The sequence below is a fragment of the Carex rostrata genome, chromosome 1, assembly GCF_964058835.1.
Source record: "Carex rostrata chromosome 1, lpCarRost1.2, whole genome shotgun sequence".
Lineage (NCBI taxonomy): Eukaryota > Viridiplantae > Streptophyta > Magnoliopsida > Poales > Cyperaceae > Carex > Carex rostrata.
The window spans coordinates 10,194,073-10,214,171 of NC_135918.1; the positions used below are offsets into that span (position 1 = coordinate 10,194,073).

Here is a 20,099-nt window from a genome sequence, read left to right on the forward strand (position 1 = left end):
CTCAAGTACGAAACTTTGCTAAGAAAATGATTAACAAGTAGAAATAACAATAGAATACAATACGTCTTTAAAAAAGAAAATACAATACAATACGTCTTTCAAAAAAAAAAAAAACAATAGAATACAATACACATATATATTGATGTAGTAAAAGTCGCAAAACATGTCTGCTGCATCACAGAATACAGTCACACTAAAGGTAATATTACGTTATGATGGTTTCATAATGCTTTTTGAAATCATTAATTTTATCTATCTCAGCATTCTGATTTGTTTCGATCCATGTAAGGACCTTATCTGCTTCCTCCTCCAACGATTTCTTGTCCAAAGCAGACACACTCGGACCTCTAGCTATGGTTTTCATCTTGTAGGCAACAATCTCAAGAGAATTCAATACAGCAGCCCTCGCCTTGTTCTCCTCGTCATGTTTTTTATAACAATCTGCTGCTTCCTTCATTTTCTCAATCTCCTCTCCTGATAGGCTGTCATTCTCCTTGCTAATAACAATTTTTTCATTATTCTCACTCACGTCTTTGGCCATGAGATTTAGAATGCCACTCTCATCAACCTCGAAAGTTATAATGATATTTGAATTTACCTTTGGTTTTGGTGTGATGCCAGATATATTAAACACTGTCGAGGATGCTATCCCACACTCTTGTATTTCCATCGAGAAGCTCGACGGGTTGTCTGGGATGAAGTGCTGCTTTTTTTCTTCTTTGATAGGGGTATGCTTTGGAATGACAATTATTGCTCCATTCTTAGTTTTCAACCCAAATGACCGAGATGTGACGTCTCGGAGCTCAGAAATGTTAAACTTCTCATAGTTTTCGTTGCCGCTTAAAATGGCAGCTTGAACAGCAGCACCATAGACAACTGCCTCATCAGCATTCATGCTCTTGCAGAGCTCCTTCCCTTCAAAGAACTCCTGCAATTGTAACGATCAGCAAACACATGAGATTCACTATACAGTGTGGATATTATTGATTTTATCCCTTCTACTTTGCACTGTAGATTCATTTAGTAATTAATTAATTAATTAATGTGTAGAAAAAGCATGATGAAACAAAACTTACCCGTAGAACCTGCTGCATCTTTGGAATTCTTGTGGATCCGCCGACCAAAACAACCTCATCTATGCAGCTCCTATTCATTTTGGCATCTTCTAAGCATCTCTCCACACAGCTGATGCTTCTTTTGAAAAGACTCTTGTTAAGTTCCTCAAAGGTCTCCCTAGTTATAACACTACGAAAATCAATTCCTTCATCTAAGGCATCAATTTCCACCACTGTTTGGGCATTAGTTGAGAGAACTCTTTTCGCCTTCTCACAAGCTGCTCTTAGCCTTCTCAGAGACCTTGGTTTATTGTTAATGTCTTTTTTCTTCTCCTCCTTGAATTTTTTAATAAAGTAATTCACCATGTTTTTGTCAAAATCTTCACCGCCCAGATTAGCGTCCCCAGAAACAACCCGGACTCTAATGACGCCATCATTAATTGTAAGAATTGACACATCAAGATTTCCACCACCAAGGTCAAAAATTAACAAGGTTTTCTCACCAGAGCTTCCGCCACTAATTTTTTGCCTAAAGTAAGCAATTGCTGCAGCGGTTGGTTCATTGAGTAGTTGCAGCACATTAAGGCCTGCAATAACTCCTGCATCCTTGATTGCTTGTCTCTGAGAATCACTGAAGCAAGCAGGGACACTGATAACAGCTTTTGTCACTACCTTACTGAGGTGGGCCTCAGCAATCTCTTTCATCTTTGAAAGGATCATAGCAGCGATTTCCTCTGGTGCGAAGAGCTTCTTCTCATTCATGTATTCGACAGAGATCATGGACCTATTTTTACCTTCAGGCTGCAAAATTTTAAAAGGTAGAAATTTGCTGCCATTCGGGATTGACTGATCGTAGCAGTTACCGATCAAACGCTTGATATCTACAAAAGAAGTTATGTTTTTTAAAGTCTAAAAGAATGCACTCAAATGATCTACAAAATCTTAATTAATCAAGTGAAAATGATTGAGCATGTGTCAGTCACAATGGCAAACAATATTGCAGTACCAAAAGGAATAACAATGGTACTATAAATGTAGAAAACCATAGTTCATTTTTTAATCTGCAACAGCTCAAAACATTCTTCGACACTGTTTGAATTCAGCATCACCTAACACAATAGCATATTTCCAACATAAGTTTTAAAGAACAAAATATTTGTGAGGTAGAGGTCATACTAGGAATGGTGTTTTCAGGGTTTGTCGTGACTTGCTCCTTGTGGACCGTATCACCAATCAGCCGGCCAGTATCAGTGAAAGCCACGGCTGAACAGGTTAAGCGGCTGCCGTACTCATTCTCAATGATCTTGACACAATTTCGTTGCCACACTGCAACGGATGAGTAGGTTGTGCCGAAATCGATCCCGATAGCATATTCTTTTGGTTCTTTATTCATGGTCCGAATCTTGTCTAGAATCCCTCTTTGGGCCCACGTGCTGGAAGTACTGCTTCGGGTTAAATTCTTACTTGTGGAGGCCTTGTTAATACCTTTCGGACTTTCTTTGTATTGAAAAGTTTCTTGCACTCGAATTCGAGAATGCTCAATGTTTTTATCAATTATGGTGATGCCATTCCTTATTCGAGTAGAAATCTCCTCAGCCATGACAGTCAGAGTACCATTTTCATGTATATCAAATGTAATGTTGAAATTACACATTGTAGGAACTTCAGAGAGCTCAAATTTTCCAAGTAAATTGTTCTCGATGATCAGCTCACCCTCATAAACCTCGAAGAACAATTTTGTGTTACGGTTATTAGCATGTAAGGGTTTTTTCTTTTTGGTTGGAAAAAGTGTGTTTTTTGGAATGCAAACAGCCATCTTCCCTCGTGGATACTGTATGCCAAGAGAAAAAGGTGTAACATCGAGCAGAGACAAAGAACAAGCTTCTCTGTTATCGCAAAAGAATGATTGAATGGCTGCTCCACATGCTGGAGTTGTTTGTAATTGCTCCCTTACGTTCAACTCCTTGTATTTGAAATACTGATGGACATAAGATTGTAACAAGGGATTCCAGGCAGAGCCACCAGCAAGAATGACCTCATGTACGATATTTGCACTCATGCTGGCATCTTTGAGGCACATATCCGTAAGAGTATTAACAAAATAATCAACCGTGGTGTTGTCGAAGTCCGGTCCACTGAGGTGAAGGTTCCCAGCAGCGGCTCGCACTTTGCACTTGCTATCTTTGATGGTGACTAGCACAACATCAAGAGTTCCTGACCCAACATCATATATAATCATGTTATGCTCACTATTGCGGTTCCATGACCAGCTTTTAGATGGCTGCTTTTCGATGCCATAGAACAAAGCACTAGCTGCTGGAGCACTAATAATTTGCATGTTAAAACCGGCAATCATACTGGCTTCTCTGATCGCTTGCCGTTGTCTGTAGTTGAAATGAAATGGAACGGATATCACAGCATTTTTTATTGTGGCTCCAAGGTTTTGCTTAGCATTCTCTCTTACTTGCAATAGTATCATTGAGAAGATTTCCACAGGGGTGAAGTACCATAACTTGCTTTTCCAGGGTACAACCACCAGCAACCTATCATCTTCACTGGCTTGAACTTTGAACGGCCACAGACTCAGGGCCTTTTGGACTGAAGGATCAGAGTATCGCCTACCGATCAAATGAGTGACATCTGTTGCATAAAGATAAAATATTTCAGCAGTTTCCACTTGTAATTTTCTATGTTATGTTATTATTTTACAATTTTAATGTAAGGCTTAAAGGTGAGGATAAATATTAATAGTGCAATGGGCTTTATTACTCTGCAGTTAATTGAAAGAAGAAAACATATAGATGTGAATTGATAAACCATATTAGTAGCCAATACATCACTACAATTACAATAGAACAGTGAAAAAAATGCTGCTATCAGCCATGGAAGCAAATCTGCTGCGATTTTACAGGATCACAGGGTCTTGCGAATCCAATTTCAACCCTTCATTTATTACAGTGTGGGAATCTTAAAAAGAGATAGTTTTTGTACACGAATCTCAAAATATATAAACCGCTGGGATTAGAATCGTAGGGATCCTACGATCCTGTAGGATCGCAGTTGATTTATTTCCATCAGCCATTACAACAGAGTAGGGGAAAAAAATGCCGGTATCAGTTACTAAAGCAAATGTATGAGATATATATATATATATTTTTAATTTGGCTTGTAAATTGTTCGAGTTACAACTTGCAAATGAGCAGTTGATTAATTTGGCTTATAGATAATTAACTCTTGCTAATGTCTGGATCAGTTATCCAATCATTATTACATCTTCCTGGGTCAACCCATAAATCTATTTTTGTAAACTTTGCTTGTAATCCAGAACAGAGTGATCATCAGATTTGGACGACATTCAACATTAAAAATTCAATAGAGAAATGATTTCCTTCATTTATTTTTGTTCGTTTGCTTATGCTTCAAATCATTCACTGGAATTCAGAGACAAGTAGAGTAAAATAGTGGTCATATAAAAATTAAGGTACATGATAAACAAACAAAACGGCTGACCAAAAATGGTGTTGGTTGGGTTTTCTTGAGCATGCTTTCTGGCAGCTTCGCCGACAAGTAACCCGGAGTCAGTGAAAGCCACACATAATGGCACGACGGAGTAGCCGTGGTCATCTGAGATCATTCTGCACTGTCTGCCATCGAAGACAGCGACTCGTGCGCAGGTGATATCCAGGTCAATTCCGATTTCGATTCCTATGGATGGTGCATGTAGGAGGTGCGCCATTTGATATTTGATCCTCAAATCTGCAAGTAGACAACTTAATTAATGAACTCTAAGATCTTAATTTGTGATGCGCTTTAGTTTTTCTTTTGAGCTCAAAAGGCGTTTCGGAATGATAATTAAACGGGAAGGTTAGGTTGACCATCTCCTAGTCAACTCTCTTAGCCAATTCGTCCCCTTAGTTTACCCAAAAAGAACAGCAATCAATTTCCCGTTTAAACTTCCGAATTTACGGACAGGACAAACTTATTTTTTTTTTAATCATATATGGCAAATGTTCATATATTACCTTCAAATATATTTTGTTCCTTAATTATGTATTCAACAGACAACAATAAAAGAGTCTGAGAATATACAAGTCGATCATAATAAATAAGGAGACATAATACAATCATATTCTAATTATAATAAAATAAGAAAATTAAATAAATGCAAATCTTGACGATGTGAATTTACGGATGATCTTAGTGATTTTTTTCCCAATCATGACAAATTTAAGTCAATTAAATTTGAAACATATATAAGTTGGAGTTTTAATAATGTTATTTTTATGAAAGGTAAACTATATAATTTTTTTTTTATGGTTGGCGATGAAGTGTCGCTAACAGATTGATTGATTGATATATATAAAAAAGAGTTTGATATATATAAAAAAGAGTTATTTACAAAAAGGTTGGAAAGGAGCATAGGAAGAATCCGACGTCCTTATAATAAAGATAAAAGGTAAAAGGTAAACGCTAAACAGTAAACAGTAAACGATAAAACTAACTCACCCCTATTACAATCTTATTGGAGAAGAATCTCTTATTCCTTTCCTTTCACAGAGCCCAAGTACCTTCTGCCCATACTACATTGTACCACCTCCGAACCCTCTCTGTCTCGTATTGTTTGCCTAGATTCCAGCTTTCTGTAATCCCTCCTTGATCCTGTACCGTGATGTTACAAAATGCAAATAAGTACACCCCAGAAATTCTTAGCATACGGGCACGTATGGCCACATGATATGTTTTGTTGTTTCTATGGCCGTTGAATTGCATAGCTGGCATGCCTGTTGCACCGAGCATCCTAGGAACATCAATACCTCTTGGGTCAAAAAAAATATGCAGTGATAATTTTATATAGTGATAATGAAAATGCAAAAAGTGTCCTAGCTCTTCGCATGTTGCATGCCCGCTCTTTTAGAGTTGTCATTATTATTTAATTAGTGTTGAATTTCTATGATGAATGATATATCCGCATATAAAAAACAAATAACACTTAGATAATATAGAAAATCCTGGCAAAATAACACATTCCTTTTGTTTAATAGTTTAATTTGACAACTATGAAATATTTTTATGAAAAAATAAGCCTTCCAATCATAATAAATAAGTGGCGATTATAGAATCGGATGAATGACATTGTTCATAATGTGATCTAGATGAAAACCCTTAAATCTTAACCATGAATATATATAGAATATCATATCCAAATACAAATTTAAAAAAAGTTGAAGCTTTATGTCAGCAGCCAAAAGTTTGCTAAAGGAATTAATAGTAAAAGTCGTTCAAATGACCTCGACTGTTTCATCACTTACTGATGCCATTAATGTTGTCACTAAATGTCAAGAAAGAAATAAGATTATAGATAATATAATATATATATATATTAAAATCTTGTGTAATATTAGTTTCTTGAGAAATTGTGCAGAAATTCATGAACATTGACTTGACTTGAGAAACTGTATTGAATAAGTTGTACTAGATGGAACTTGAACCCCAAGTTTCTGACAACAATGTACTTTAACCACTATACTACAAATACACATTTGATACTTTTTATTAAGAGGAGATTTATAGAAATACCTTCATATTTTATATAATTATTATTTATTATAAACATCAACTAATAATTTTTATCAGTTTTGTAAAATTTAATTTTAATTTTCTTATTCTAAAACACTTGCTTTTTATATAGATGTTTTTAATAATTATTATTCATTATCTGTTTCATATTCACATCTTTATATTATCTGTTTTTTTTTTGTGCATTCATTTAAGACAAATTTAATTAATTTTAAATTTTTACATTCATCTAATATTATATTTGTAACAGTCTTAATATCCGATTAATAAAATATGTATACGGTTATGTTGTATGACAATACTCCATGTGAGTACATGAAGGCTTGAACTAAGATTATAAATACATATATAGAAGCTATAGGAAATATCCTACGTACAGAGGATAAACATGGCATGCATATACAAGTCTTAAGAAAGGCTAGCCACCAGATTCAATAGAAAGATATGAACAATCAATATCCAACAACAACCTATTAATTTGATCAAAAGAGAGAAAGAGAGAGCAAGAAGACTTTTGAGGAGGTCAAAGTCTTTGGGGATGATTTCATATTTTCTTGATCTAGAGGGACAATCGATGGCTCAGTTGTCTCTTTCCGCTACCAATTATTAGATGTAATCTATCCTTTATTAATAATGAATTTTCACCTACATAATTTTTCTAAAAATAAAAGGACTTCATTATAATAATAATAACTAATAAATTTTTTTTTTATAAAATAATAGTTAATAATAGATCGATATAAATGAACAATGAATGTCCAACTGTATCTCGAAGATAGATAGAAGAGTTGGATTGGTCCTTTCGGAAAAAATAGCATTTTACTATTTTCATATATAAAAGATTGACTAGGATATGAATGATACTTTTTTATTCGGTTATCCGATCTGTAGTGTATTCAATAAGATGGGTATGAGTAAAGTTTTTTTTTTTTAAATTATCTTATATGATATGGATAAAGGTAAAATATGGATTGTGGTAGGTGGGATGAATTATAAGTTCCCGACAACATCAATATATTTTTATCACTAGACTACAATTGCACATTTGATACTTTTTATTAAAAGAGGACTGAACTACTTTGGAAAAAAAATCAATCAAATTTCAATATACATAGTGGGATAGGTATGACCTCCGGAATCCGGACCCCTCCATCTTTGCTCTGAGATGTGGAATTTGATTAAGAGTTACTGCTAAAAGTGATAAAAAAAAAAAAACTTTTGATTATTTTTCTGTATGTTTACATGGTTTGATTACAAATCTTATCTATAGGCAGTGGCTATTGTTAACAGTTTATTCCGTTTGAGCAAATAGTACACATATCCAAAATTACAGATTTACAGTTACTAGTACTTTCTTTCTTTATTGAAGGTTAGTAGGCAGTTACTACTTTCTTACTTGACTCTAACAGAACAGATAATTGCTTATTGCTATATTTGGTTGAGAAAGGTTGAGTTGCAAGGCTTTCCAATTTCCATATTGATTGATGATGATAAATTAATTGATAATAATTCTCTGTGATCAATTAGGCATCTTTTTTGTGTGTAACAATTCAACTTTGAAGTTTGAACACATGCAGAGTATCTAATAAAACATTAGATTGTACAATAACACAATAAATAACAGTCTAATCCAACTAAAACTGCAACCACTTGACCTAACGATATTTGAGCCCAACAAAGAAACTCACACTTGCATAAAAAACAATTAAAGAAAGAACCTAGCTCATTAAACAAAAGCTCAGTATCCAAATTTTATTCTAAGATGAAGCAAACAAAACAGTGTCACTTGTTTCACCAAAAATAAATTGAAAACAAAAGGAAAAAGAAGATGCAACCAATTTTTCTCTCCTGGTAGATCTTTGCTATAATTGGTTCACAAATGGCCATCAGTTCTGTCAGTTTGGCCTCCGACTCGGCAGGGTCAGGAAGACGATTATTCTCCACCCAATCTATAGCTTGCATAGTTGCATGCACCATCAATTGCGTTCTTATTTGCAGAGTTTAGTTTTGAAGCAATTTTGCTTTCTGTCATGCTATTCCTCATATTATATGCATATTTCTCCAGTGCATTACGAGCATCGACCTTCTTCTTGTACTCCAAATCCTCAACCCTGAATGTCTCAGCATCCTCGATGATCTTCTTGATTTTCACCTCACTTAGCCGGCCTTCATCATTGGTCACAGTGATCTTGCTTTGTTGGCCGGATCCTATATCTTCCGCTGTGACATTTAGAATCCCATTTGCATCGATCTCAAAGCAGATATTATTTTTTATTCTTTTATCTGATTTGTATCATATTTGATAGGACGGGTATAATGATTTTTTTTTTTAACTTATCAGGTATTGATATGAGTAAAAAAAGTTACATTAACTTATCAGATAAAAGTACGAGTAAGACCTACTTTTTACTCGTCACCCTATAAAGTAACTAATAAATATAAAATTATATATGATATTTATTTTTATTTTTTTCATATAACTATATAATATTTTTTATATTATTAGATTGATTTTAAAACATTTTATATAACTTTTTATTTATCAATTCATGATGAAATTGAATATATCCATATATATAGTTGTTAATTAGTAATTTATGACAAAATTTATTTAATAACAATATTTCATATCATTTATTGAATTAATAATTTATATGTTTTTAAATAATGAGATCAAAACTTATAAATGGCTTCTTTTAAAAAAACTTATAATTGGGCTTAAATTTTTTTTTGTGTGTGATATTTGATACTTGATCATGTATTTAATATATATATTTGTTTGTTATACTTTTAGATTAAATTATATATTCTAGCAATTTAATCGATAATTACTGTTATTTATTTTGTTATATGTTATCTTATTGGATAAAAATATAACATAGGTATGCTAATATTAAATGGATATTGGTAGAGTATGAATAAGACATTTTATATAGTATGGATATGAATAAGATATTTAATGGATATTCGTAGAGTATAACTTGATAATTTGATTGAAGAGAGAGAGGCAGCTTGGCAGTCTCTCAGGATATTTTTCAAAAGAGAGAGAGATTCCACTTGACAATCACTGCTAAGTCTTGAAGAGAGAGAGAGTCTGGCAGTCTCTCTCCAGGATTCTTTTCAAAAAGAGAGAGAAGACTTTGAAAAAGCTCGGTAGCTTTTACCAAGAATTATAAAAAAAAAAAAGAGAAAGAAAGACTTTGAAGAAGTCAAAGTCTTTTATTAATAATGAATTTCTATTCCGACTACATAATTTTCTAAAAACAGTTAATTACCTAATATAGACCATGTACCTCGATGAGTTCATTATAATAATAAAAATTAATTAATCATAGATAGATATAGATGAACAATGAATGTCCAAGAGACATAATAGTTGAATTGGTCGTTTCGGAAATAAAAATTGTATTTTATTATTTATTCTCTAGACAGTGATAATTGAACGTCTCTCATGTTACAATTAATTCAGCATTAAAAAGCAATGGATAAGAGCATTAGCTGGTCTGAATCTAACTTGAATGAACTAATTAAAGAGCATTTGGATTATCCAAATTTAAAATAAAGGCATATATCCATTCTTACTTGTATGAGAGTGTTAAGTTCTTAATTTTTTCATTTGTGCATCTCAACATTTAATTTTGTCTTTTTCATTTTTATAGAAATTCCTTCATATTTTATATAATTATTATTTATTATGAACATCAACTAATTATTTTTATCAGTTCTGTTAAATTTAATTTTAATTTTATTATTCTAAAACACTCACATATTATATAAATATTTTTTAATAATTATTATTAATTATTTGTTTCATATTCATATTCTTATATTATCTGCATTTTTTGCATTCATTTAAGATGGATTTAATTAATTTTAAATTTTGACATCCATCTAATATTTATATTTGTATCGGTCTTAATATTATCAAATTAATAAAATATGGATACGGTTCTGGTGTATGACACTACTCCAGGTGGGTACATGAAGGCTTGAACTAAGATTGTAAATACATATACAGAAGCTATAGAAAATATCCTATAGAGGATAAACGTGCATATACAAGTTTTCATAAAGGCTAGCCACCGGATTCGATAGAAAGATATGAACAATCAATATCCAACAACAACCTATTAATTTGATCGAAAGAGAGAACGGGAAGACTTTTGAGGAGGTCAAAGTCTTTGGAGATGATTTCATATTTTTAGGATCTAGAGAGGGACAATCGATGGATCACTGAATTGTCTCTTTCCGCTATCAATTATTAGATGTAATCTATCCTTTATTAATAATGAATTTTCACCTACATATTTTTTTTTTCAAAATAAAAAGACTTCATTATAATAATAATAACAAATATTTTTTTAAAATAACAATTAATAATAGATCGATACAGATGAACAATGAATGTCCAACTATATACTGGAGAGAGACATAAAAGTTGGATTGGTCCTCTCGGAAAAAAAATAGCATTTTACTATTTCTACATATAAACGATTGACGAGAATGTGAATGATAATTTTTTATTTAGTTATCCGATCTATACTGTATTCAATAAGATGTGGTAGGTGGAACTAGAAGCCCCCAAGTTTCTAATAATTAACATCAATGTACTTCTACTTTGCTACAAATACACGTTTGATACTTTTTATTAAGAGGCGGTTTATAGAAATACTCTCATGCTTAATTTATATAATTATTATTTATTATGAACATCAGCTGATATTTTTTTATCAGTTTTGTTAAATTAAATTTTATTATTTTAAAACACTTGCGTTATAATATTATACTCGATAATTTGTAAATGCATTCCATCAAATAAAATATTCTTCATGAATACTGGAAAATTCTTATAACGACTATTTACAGTTAGGATATATATGGTGTAGTAGTTACTAGGACATAGATCTAGTAACTATAAATGTAAACAAGGACAAATGTTGATCCAAATTAATACCGTACGTTGATGAGTCGTTGAGACCAATTAATAGCGTTGGTCCAAAGATTCTCCTGTTCTATGGTCGGATCATATATAGATCGATCTAGTAGCAACTTGCAATTGAATGCATATGCATGTATTATGGTTCGATTATTACAATTACACCATGAGTTGTCGGAGCGCTGTCTCTCTCTCTCTCTCTCTCTCTACTTATTTTCTTTCATTGCTCTTTCGTCCCACTGATTTTTCTTACAATCCTAATTTACTATGTTGCTTATATTTGCAAAACTATATTTATGTGAGTAACTGATCAGTATATATATTACAAAAACTCTTAACATTTAGACTTTCTACCTCTGTAAAATATGCGCTATATAATTATTATTTATTATGAACATCAAGTAATATTTTTTTATCAGGTTTGTTAAATTTAATTTTAATATTTTAAAACACTTGCATTATATATAGATATTTTTAATAATTATTATCCATTATCTGTTTCATATTCATATTCATATCCTTATATTATATGCTGTTTTTTTGCATTCATTTAAAACATATTTAATTAATTTTAAATTTTGACATCCATCTAATATTTATATTTGTATCGGTCTTAATATCCTATTAATAAAATATGGATACGGTTATGGTGCATGACACTATTTTAGGTGGGTACATGAAGGCTTGAACTAAGATTGTATATACATTTACAAAAGCTATAGGAAATATCCGACAGAAGATAAAATGCAAATACAAGTCTTCAGAAAGGCTAGCCACCGGATTTGATAGAAAGATATGAACTATCAATATCTAACAACAACCTATTAATTTGATCGAAAGAGAGAGAAAGAGAGAGCGAGAAGACTTTCGAAAAAGTCTTTGGAGATGATTTCATATTTTCTGAATATAGAGAGGGAGAATCGCTTGCTCAGTTGTCTCTTTCCGCTATCAAGTATTAGATGTAGACTATCATTTATTAGTAATGAATTTTCACCTACATAATTTTTCTAAAAATAAAAGCACTTCATTATAATAATATTAACTAATAAAATATTTTTAATAAAATAACAGTTAATAATAGATCGATATAGTTGAACAATGAATGTCCAACTATATCCCGGATAGAGACAGAAGAGTTGGATTGGTTCTTTTAGGAAACAAAATAGCATTTTACTATTTCCATATATAAACGATTAACTAGGATATGACTGATACTTTTTTATTCGATTATCTAATCTGTACTGTATTCAATAAGACAGGTATGAGTAAAGTATTTTTTTAATTAGCTTATCGGGTATGGATAATGATAAAATATAGATTGTGGTAGGTGGGATTGAATCCTAAGTTCCCGACAACATCAATGTATTTTTATAACTAGACTACAAGTACACATTTGATACTTTTATAAAAAAGAGAGCTGAACTACTTTTGAAAAAAAAAATCAATTAAATTTCGATATACATATTTAAAAAACTTATAATTGTACGAGCCATGAATGACTCAGCATCCTTAACTTACTCTAAATTCCACCTCTGTTTTTGACAAAATTATGAAGTAAAAGAGTATCTGAATTTTGCATTCGGTGCAGGTAGAGATCGATTATTTGAGCCCATAGATAGACTTATTCAACTTGCATACAACATTGTTGTCAGATTTATGGAGATGAAATCATGTATACTTCTTCTGTTAAAATACCTTATTCTGTGTTGCTGCTCTCCCATCTTAATTTTTTTTTTAAAAACCATAATTAAAAAATAATAATTTTAGAAAACCAGCATGATTACTTTTCTTTTTTTACAAAAAACTATTAGAACTAAAATGCCATTTCAGCCCGCCGTTTTTTTCATGATTGAAATGACATTCAATTCATCATGATTCCATAGTTTTTCAGAAAAAATATATTTAAATCATATTTTTAAAAATCAAGATTAATTATTAATTAATATCATATACAAATGTTTAACATTATTTTTAGTTCAAATAAGAAACCACATGATATACATATTGATTTTATTGAACTAAATCAGTAAGAAAATATAGATAAACAATTATAAATAAAAATTGCAGAAGAAAACCATTTAAGTATGGTCAAATTGTATATGAATTATTAACAAATAAGATATATGTTTATTTTTTCATATATATTAATGACTATTTGTTATTAATATTATTTTCATAACTGGAATTTTTATCTAATACATTTCCTTTCAAAAGAATAGAAATAATAAAATAAAAAACCCATTATTTACACAAGGAAAAATAATTCTGTCAAACAACTCTTTTAGTATATAAAATTTTGTTTCAGTACGAATTTATTTTCAATTAAATAAGATAATATAGATTTTATTTTTTTCGTTGAACAATGACAATATATTTTGAATGTAATTTGTACTTATTTTTTTCCAAAACTAAATGATATAAATAAGTAACAAGAAAAAAAAATATCTATGATGCAAGATTTGACATATTCAATGTTTCAAAGCCAACTAAGGTTTTTTATAGGAGAAATGTTTGCTTAGTAAATTCGTGTATCTGTACTTTTCAAATTTGAAAAAAAAATGAAACATTATTCTCAATAAGTAATAAAAAGGATATTTCCTTGGACGTTTTAGTTATGGAAATAAAAATAAATAAGCAATGATCATTAAAATAAAGAAAGTGTATCTTAAAAATTAAAATAGATATGACGTTTAGAGAATATCTAAGCAAGAACAAATTTGTCTATACAAATAAAATATTTCAATTTGTTGTGTTAATGAAAACATCAATTGTGTTAGTATCATCACTCAAGAGAGAGGACTTTGAAAAAGCCCGGTAGCTTTTACAAAGTATTAAAAACAATTTTTTTTTTTGAAGCACTCAAAGTCTTTTATTAATAATGAATTTCTATTCCGACTACATAATTTTCTAAAAGCAGTTAATTACCTAATATAGAGTATATATGTACCTCGATGAGTTCATTACAATAATAACAATAATCATAGATAGATATAGATGAACAATGAATGTCCAAGAGACAAAAAAGTTGAATTGGTCGTACCGGAAATAAAAATTGCATTTTATTATTTATTCTCTAGACAGTGACAATTGAACGTCCCTCATGTTACAATTAATTCAGCATTAAAAAGCAATGGATAAGAGCATTAGCTGGGTCTGAATCTAAGTTGAATGAACTAATTAAAGAGCATTTGAATTATTAGAATTTAAAATAAAGGCATATATCCATTAATTCTTACTTGCATGAGAGTGTTAAGTTCTTAATTTTTTTCATTTGTGCATCTCAACCTTTCATTTTGTCTTTTTTCTGTTTTATAGAAATACCTTCGTATTTTATATAATTATTTGTTATTACGAACATCATCTAATTTGTTTTATCAGTTTTGTCAAATTTAATTTTAATTTTATTATTCTAAAACACTCACATTTTATATAGACATTTTTATATAATTATTGTTCATTGTTTGTTTCATATTCATATCCTTATATTATATGTTGTTTTTTTGCATTCATTTAAGACGGATTTAATTAATTTTAAATTTTGACATCAATAATATTTACATTTGTATCGGTCTTAATATTATCCAATTAATAAAATATGAATACAGTTATGGTGGATGACACTACTCCAGGTGGGTACTTCAAGGCTTGAACTAAGATTGTAAATACATATACAAAAGCTATAGAAAATATCCTACAGAGGATATAAACGTGCATATACAAGTCTTCAAAGAGGCTAGCCACCAGATTTGATAGAAAGATATGAACAATCAATATCCAACAACAACCTATTAATTTGATAGAAAGAGAAAGAAAGAGAGAGCAAGAAGATTTCTGAGGAGGTCAAAGTCTTTGGAGATAATTTCATATTTCCTGGATCTAGAGAGGGACAATCGCTTTTTCAGTTATCTCTTTCCGCTACCAAGTATTAGATGTAATATATTATTTATTAATAATGAATTCTCACCTACATAATTTTTCTAAAAATAAATGGACTTCAGTATAATAAAAATATATTTTTTTAAATAAGAATTAATAATAGATCGATATAGATCATGAACAATGAATGTCCAACTGTATCTTGGAGAGAGACATAAAAGTTGGATTGGTTCTTTCGGGAAAAAATAGCATTTTACTATTTCTACATATAAACGATTGACTAGGATGTGAATGATACTTTTTTATTCGGTCATCCGATCTGTACTGTATTCAATAAGATGTGGTAAGTGAAACTAGAACCCCATGTTTCTAATAATATCAATGTACTTTAACTACTTTGCTACAAATACATGTTTGATATTTTTTATTAAGAAGAGGTTTTTAGAAATACTTTCATGTTTTATATAATTATTATTTATTATGAACATCAACTAATATTTTTTATCATGTTTGTTAAATTTAATTGTAATTTTATTATATCAAAACACATGCATTATATATAGATATTTTTAATAATTATTATCCATTATCTGTTTCTTATTCATATCCTTATATTATATGCAGTTTTCTTGCATTCATTTATACATATTTAAATAATTTAAAATTTTGACATCCATAATATTTACATTTGTAACGGTCTTAATATTATCCAATTAATAAAATATGGATATATGGTGTATGACACTACTCCAAGTGGGTACCTGAAGGCTTGAACTAAGATTGTAAATACATATACAAAAGCTATAGAAATTATCCTATAGAGGATAAACGTGCATATACAAGTCTTCAAAAAGGCTAGCCACCAGATTTGATAGAAAGATATGAATAATCAATATCCAACAACAACCTATTAATTTGATAGAAAGAGAAAGAAAGAGAGAGCAAGAAGAATTCTGAGGAGGTCAAAGTCTTTGGAGATAATTTCATATTTCCTGGATCTAGAGAGGGACAATCACTTTTTCAGTTATCTCTTTCCGTTACCAAGTATTAGATGTAATATATTATTTATTAATAATGAATTTTCACCTACATAATTTTTCTAAAAATAAAAGGACTTTATTATAATAAAAACATTTTTTTAAATGACAATTAATAATAGATCAATATAGATGAATAATGAATGTCCAACTGTATCTTGGAGAGAGACATAAAAGTTGGATTGGTTCTTTCGGGAAAAAATAGCATTTTACTATTTCTACATATAAACGATTGACTAAGATGTGAATGATAATTTTTAAAAATAGCATTTTAAAAAATGCCATGGCCGCATCCCCTAGAAGCGGCCACCTTTTAGGTGGCCGCATCTAGGCAAAGCGGGCTAATTTTTGGGCCGCTTCTAGGGGATGCTCGATCCAATTTACAATAAAATAAGAACTTACATATTCTCTGTAGGGCTCCCAGGTCACATACTCTGGATCATCCCTTAGATGCTCGATCTCGTGTCTCTAGTGATTATTGTTGAGTGTCCGGCCATGACCTGCCCCGACATAGGTCTTCAGATAGCATCCTCTAGAAGCGGCCATGGCCGCATCCTCTAAAAGCGGCCCAAAAATTTGCCCGCTTTCCCTAGATGCGACCACTTAAAAGGTGGCCGCTTCTAGGGGATGCGGCCATGGCATTTTTTAAATTTTTAGAAAAGCGTGGCGGTTTGGTTTATTATTTTTGGGATTATGGTATATTTAAAAAATTTGGTATATGATATGTAGTTAATTTGCTTATATATACAATGTCTTATTTATTTAAATTTTTTTATCAAATATTCCCAATAACCCTACTCTAAAGTAAAACACACTTTGAATTTGTATCCCACCGTCAGATCTGAGCAATCAAAAATATCATACCACACAATTGAAGATCAGACCTTTAAATTTGCAAGACTTTGGGGGCTTAACTTCGAAGAATGTGTTCAACTTTAACACCATCGGTTCAACCGATGGCATTTAGAAAATTGAATTAATTCTCAACCTGTTCGTCTTCCACCTTGAGCCTGCACAATACTCTCTCGACTGTTTGGGGTTTATCCAATCATCTCACCTCTTCCACTGTAGGAACAATGAGCAACTACATTAGTAATTTGTCTGACCCAATACTTGTCATAATCTTAAGGTTGCTGGCCACTCAAGAGGCAGTGTGTACATGTATACTGTCTAAGAGGTGGAACAACCTGTGGACCTCTTTATCCATCCTCAACATCAATGCGAGGGATTCGCAAGCCCAATATTCCATGGAGGGGATCATTGCTAATTTACTCGAGAAGATTACTACATATGTTCATCTTCTGGAGTTACATCTCAAGTGCGCTCTCCTGGTATAATTAATTACATCTCTCTAATTGATGCACGCGGGTGTCTAATTAAGTGTTTACAATAAAATATTGGGTACTGTAATTAAATAAATTGACCCCTAATCACATTATCAGATTCAATTTTACGTGATTGACCCACATTTATAGTTTTAAGGTCACAAATTAATTGAAGTGCTAATTTTACATGATTAATTGGCCCACATAGTTAGTTAATTTCATGGTCCTGAATTAATTGGCCCATATATATAGCTAATGAATTTATATATAGTTCAATTAATTGTTCTGACTTGTGTATATTATTATCCTAATTACATGTGTATATATATAGGAATTGCCAGTTTTGCCGGCAAGACTCCCAAAATTTGATAACTTGAAGGTTTTAACTGTTTTCATTTATATATTTACTTTTTTACAAATGGAAAGTTGGATCATAAAGAGCTGTCCCAACTTAACAAGGCTCACAGTAGTACAACATAAGAATTGTGTAAGTATATATATAGTTTTCCAATTTAATTAAGATATATATAGCTTCCATGTTGTAAGTTAAATTAAGGATCTACTTATCAATTGATAATTATTAATTTAATTTGTTGCAGCACAGTTATGCTCTGCCATGGCCAGTTGAGGTCAAGTACTGGAGGTTTGATTTTATGGTGTGGCGAGTGATTAAATATCCGATGCTTGGTACAAGAGAATTACAAAATTTTAGGAACTTACAGCGGTTATCGCAATCTTTATTTTTCAATGGATAAAGGTGGAACATATACTTATAGTAGATGGGATTTGGGAGTTGTAGAATTACAAGCTGTGGGACTCTACCAGACTATGCATGTTGAGAAGACTTTGTTGTTATACTAGCTAGCTAGATATTTTAGGAATATATTTTGTATGGATATATATACACATATTGTGTATTTTGTGTATGCATGAATATTACTTCTAAAAAAAGTATTAATTACCCTTTTCAACATCCCCATCGATTCAAAGAAAGAACAAAGTTGGTATTGATCAAATTAATGCTGACAGCTCATCTACATCACGGATGATAAAGATCACCACATCTACACCATCGGTTTAATAGCCCAACCGATATTAAAGAGTCAATCAAAACCAACGGTTGGTTAAAAACTAACCGATGGAAAAGAGGGGGCATCAGCGCCATCGGTTTTTTAAACGCCAACCAATGATAAAAAGTTCAACGTAATTACAACGCTGCCACTCGTGACGAACGCCATCTGTGCAGAAGCACATTTGATGGTAAAAGGACGATGGCAAAAATATTTTTTGTAGTAGTGTGACTTTTGTAATAAACTAAATAAATAAGAGGACTAACTAAATTAATATGGGACAAACAACTAAATACACTATATGATAAAACACACATCAAAACAAATCATACACTAAATAGCTTCAAACAAAAAATACATTAGGCTGCATTTTCTCTGAAGTTTTTCTTGTGTTCCTCTCAAAAATATACGAATCTGCTATGTGATTAGAATAAAAAACAATGGAATTTTGAGAGTTGAAAAAAAAAAGTGTGGGCTCAGGTGGAAAGAAAAGAAGAAAAGGTAGAAAGGAGAAAGGAGGTAGAAGGGAAAGAGAAGAGGCAGACTGTCTCAGTAACAAAAAAAATTAATACGGGAGTGAAATGCCATTTTAGTCTGGTAGGGGATTGAAATGTCATTTTAGTTCGATACGGAACTGAAATGTCATTTCAGTCCAAAGATGTTTATGGATTTTTTTGTGCTTGCTGGTGTGAGTACCTGTGAAATCCAGACGGACTGAAATGTCATTTCAGTTCAGATAAAAAAAGGAGTGGACCGGCATGACATTTCAATTTTTATGGCTTTTGTAAAAAAAAAATAATCATGTTGGTTTTCTAAAATTATATTTTTTTTTTTAATTATGGTTTTTTAAAAAAAAATCCTCCCGTCCTTCCCCTTTTCATTTATTATTTTTTTATTTTTTATTTTTTGCTGAGATGTTTGAAAATGATTACGAGTTACTGCTAAAAGTGATATAAAAAATAAAAAACTTTTGATTATTTTTCTGTATGTTTACATGATTCGACTACAAATCTTATCTATAGGCAGTGGCTATTGTTAACAGTTTATTTCCGTTTGAGCAAATAGTACACATATATCCAAAATTACAGATTTTCAGTTACTACCTTCTTTCTTTTTTGAAGGTTAGTGAACAGTTACTGCTTTCTCACTTGACTCTAACAGATAATTGCTTATTGCTATATTTGGCTGAGAAAGGTTGAGTTGCAAGGCTTTCCATATTGATT

General features: G+C 31.2%; 1 protein-coding gene across 1 annotated transcript; it reads right to left on the minus strand.

Annotated features, from left to right (window-relative positions):
* Nucleotides 1-205: 205 nt before the first annotated feature.
* Nucleotides 206-3,263, minus strand: LOC144556637 (heat shock 70 kDa protein 18-like). The gene is made up of 3 exons (XM_078305053.1): nt 2,232-3,263; nt 1,077-1,936; nt 206-928 (listed from the first exon to the last, which is right to left on the minus strand). The coding sequence occupies exons 1-3, from the start codon at nt 3,133-3,135 to the stop codon at nt 206-208; spliced, it is 2,487 nt and encodes an 828-aa protein (XP_078161179.1). The 5' UTR covers nt 3,136-3,263.
* Between the last annotated feature and the right edge of the window lie 16,836 nt (nt 3,264-20,099).

Bases quoted from the DNA above. Each gene is read 5' to 3' on its own strand.
- LOC144556637 (XM_078305053.1), bottom strand. From the start codon at position 3,135: ATGTGCCTCAAAGATGCCAGCATGAGTGCAAATATCGTACATGAGGTC. The intron at 1,937-2,231 runs GTATGACCTCTA...CTTCTTTTGTAG, and splicing joins CCCTGAAAACACCATTCCTA to ATATCAAGCGTTTGATCGGT. The intron at 929-1,076 runs GTAAGTTTTGTT...TTACAATTGCAG, and splicing joins AGATGCAGCAGGTTCTACGG to GAGTTCTTTGAAGGGAAGGA.